This window comes from Cibotium barometz, chromosome 59, assembly GCF_041138505.1.
Source record: "Cibotium barometz isolate CiBa-2024 chromosome 59, ASM4113850v1, whole genome shotgun sequence".
NCBI lineage: Eukaryota > Viridiplantae > Streptophyta > Polypodiopsida > Cyatheales > Cibotiaceae > Cibotium > Cibotium barometz.
In genome coordinates, this window is record NC_141104.1 from 6,921,380 (window position 1) to 6,924,688 (window position 3,309).

The 3,309-nt window shown below is 42.9% G+C and overlaps 1 protein-coding gene across 1 annotated transcript; it reads left to right on the forward strand.

Moving 5' to 3' along the window:
* Window positions 1–2,183: 2,183 nt before the first annotated feature.
* Window positions 2,184–2,971, forward strand: LOC147605433 (transmembrane protein, putative (DUF1279)). The gene has a single exon (XM_086793544.1). It carries the CDS (start codon window positions 2,259–2,261, stop codon window positions 2,706–2,708), a length of 450 nt encoding a protein of 149 aa, XP_086649670.1. The 5' UTR covers window positions 2,184–2,258; the 3' UTR covers window positions 2,709–2,971.
* Window positions 2,972–3,309: the final 338 nt, after the last annotated feature.

Genomic DNA, 3,309 nt, shown 5'->3' on the forward strand with positions numbered 1-3,309 from the left:
ACTATCCTTGAATGTGACTATATGGTGACTATCCTTAAATTTGACCATGGTGTTTAATATGTTGGAAAAAGTTTGGTCCTTATAAAGGTTGAGGACGAGGATTTCCTTGCAAATACACTAGTATTTTGGCACCATTTTGAGGATAATGTTAATTCGTATAAAGAAGCAACATGTGATTTTATTCGGTAGCTTCATGTGTCATGGTTGCCTCTGGTTCTTTATATTGTAGCCATAGAAGGCATCCATGTCGTGGTTATGAGAGTTATGTAGCCTTGGCAACGGGCTTAAGCTTGTGGACTTCTATTTCTTGTTGTGTGGCCTTGGTAGCCACAAGGTCTTCCTATCGTGTGTGAGCTCTCTTTCTTTGTGTGACCCCGTTAGTTACGAGCTTGTGCTTAGTGTGTGGACTTCTATTTTTCTTTCTTTGAGCTTAAATTCTAAAATGTCAACCTTCTCATTGGCCTCATGGTATTGCTATTATCCTTTACAACCAAGCAGCAATGATTTTTTAAGTCTTCCACAAAACATCCTTGAGAATTAAACCTCACTTGCAAACCTTGCTCAATCATTTATCCAACAAAAACCAAGTTCTTCGTAATATTTAAACATGAAGTACATCTGCCAAGTACTTTATTTTGCTATCTTGCATAGACAATGGCACTTTACCAACATGTGCAATGGAGTGTGCAGTATCTTCACTTGTTTCTACATAACTTGGTTTTTCCATTTTCTATATATCTCTAAACCGCTCACCACATGACTAGTCATGGGGTGAGTGGTCATTTTGTACATATGTCTAAACCACTCACCATGATTGGTCATGTGGTTAGAATTGCCAGAATTCACATACCAAATTTCTCTAAATAGTGCTTGCAAATACTAATGCACTTACAGCAAACTTTGTAATCTTCAACACAGCGGTGCCATACACGTGTTATACTGCAATTGTATATAGAACAGTCACACTAACATACATCCACCAATAACTTCCAAATTTTAGAATCTCTACATTGTCCTACAAACTGAATTTCACAATCTCTACACTGTCCTACAACCAAATGTTTGTTGTAACTTTGCTCCAAATCAGAAATTGGGCGTACAATCAAAATGGATACTTTTACTGAGTGCCTACGGAAAACTTACAGAGCCAAAACGGAGCCCGACACGTGCAAAAACTTAGTTAATGTAGTTAACTACACACAATAGGGTCTTCTTCCTTCACCCAGGAGGATGCCTCAATCTAAGACAGCGACTTCCTATCTACCTATAGCTCTCATCAAAGCTACCAAAGGTGCTGCTCCAAACTCAAAGAAGGAAAGAGATGGAATATCCTTACCCGTGTACCACTTCCTTGCTTGCCTTGTTCTTGCCTCCTCAACTCACACATGAACTGGAGATCTGGAGCTTGAGTTCCTTGCAAAGCAACCACACAGACACAAGAGAGAGATGGATGGCTAAAACATACAAGGTCGATCCATAGTGTGAATCCAACTATATGAGTTGGCGTATATCTATGCCATCCTCTAGTTATCCAAATGTGGCTATCACATATCCTATCATCCACTTGTGGCATATCAACCATAATCTCACCAACCGTGCCAGTGACATAAGTGCGGAAGTTATTACCCAAGTGTGTCATCAATGTCTGTAACACTAGTTGAGCTCGATATCTCAACATCCTGGCGACCATTTGGCCCCACACCCAAAAAAATGGCTACAAACCCCACGTATACAACATTATGAGGATGCAAGTAACATTTCATGCAAGCATGTGGCCTAGTTGGTACTACTAGTACTCAACCCGCGTGTTGCTACGGTATGTAAAAGACATTAAGAAGCGAAACGTAGGAATGGAAGCCGTGTCAATCGAAGGGATTTTTTCCTCTTATTTTTTAGAAATCCAAGATTTCTCTTTTCTCTCCTCGTCGTCGTGTGCCTTGGTTGTCCATGGTTAATATGTAATAGACATGAGCCTCCTAGACTACCATCCCTTTGTGGATAGTGAATGGCTACTTGGCATAGTGGGAATTGTACATGCATGAGAGAGCAAGTGTGTCTTTTGACATTAGAGCCTCCACCCAAGACCTTGCTCTCAATCAGGCATGCATAGTTATCATGTAACATGCATGATGTCTAAATGGTGTGTCCGGACATTGCATTTCACTAGAGTTAGAAGCCGTGTGTGGACACAGCAGAGCCTGAGCAACAGCCAAAGCTAGGTTTTGAGGAAGGTTTTAGCTTCGGCGGGAGGGTTTCCAATGGCTGGTCGCTTCCGCGAGCTCCTTGCTAAGTATGGCAAAGTGGCGATCGCGGTCCACCTCTCTGTGTCGGGCCTCTCCATCTCTGGCCTCTATGTGGCCATCAAGAACAATGTGGACGTCGAGGGGGTTCTGCACAGAGTGGGTTTGCTCACCAGAGAAGTAGAAGAAACCGCGCACAGAGGAGGCGAAATCAGTGCAAACCCTGCACACAGAAGAGAAAGCATTGACGATGATGATGTTAGGGAAAACCCTGCAGCAGAGCCAGAGCTCAGAAAGAGCGACAACAGTAACAACAACAAGGAGCTGATCTCCGGTGGCAGCGCCCTCGTCCTCGCCATTCTCTGCAACAAAGCTTTGCTACCAGTTCGCGTACCCCTCACCTTCGCCCTCACACCCCCGATCGCCCGTTTTTTGGCCAGAAGAAAGCTCTACGGCACCGGCCACTAAGCGGCAGATAAGCATCTCTGCCCCCTCTTACATTGTTAATCATCATCACTACCACCATCTCCATCTCCATCTCCACATCCACTCATCCCCACCACCACCATCATTACCATCACCATTGGCATCATCATGTGTATCCATGCTCTGGACTTTATATGCGTACTGTGTTTTTTTTGTGCTTGGGCTTGGCGTTTTAACCTCATAGTATACACCCCAAACTGTAGTCAGTGATCTTTCTTTTGGAAATACTGTCTCGCCTTCTTGATCTGTTGAGCAGGCTCATTCTAACAAGCATTTTTATCTTATTTGCGGATGGTTTAAACATCAGTTGCTACCATTGCCGTTTGAATATGCGGTTTGAATCTCACATGTTCAATTTTTCAACCTCATCTCCCATGGCAAGTAAAGCTTTTTTGCAAGGATGATATATCAACCCACTCCATGCCTGATTTTTCCAGGTTTTTTTTTGGATGTATCAAAGAGAAATTGTCTGGTTGTATCCATTTCTTAATGGTATGTAGTGACCTTCCTTACTTCACAGATTCAAGCCTCTGTTAGACTGATAGCTTTTATTTGTGTATTTGTGCTCGCTGACAGAAAGCCA

Bases quoted from the DNA above. Each gene is read 5' to 3' on its own strand.
- LOC147605433 (XM_086793544.1), top strand. From the start codon at position 2,259: ATGGCTGGTCGCTTCCGCGAGCTCCTTGCTAAGTATGGCAAAGTGGCG.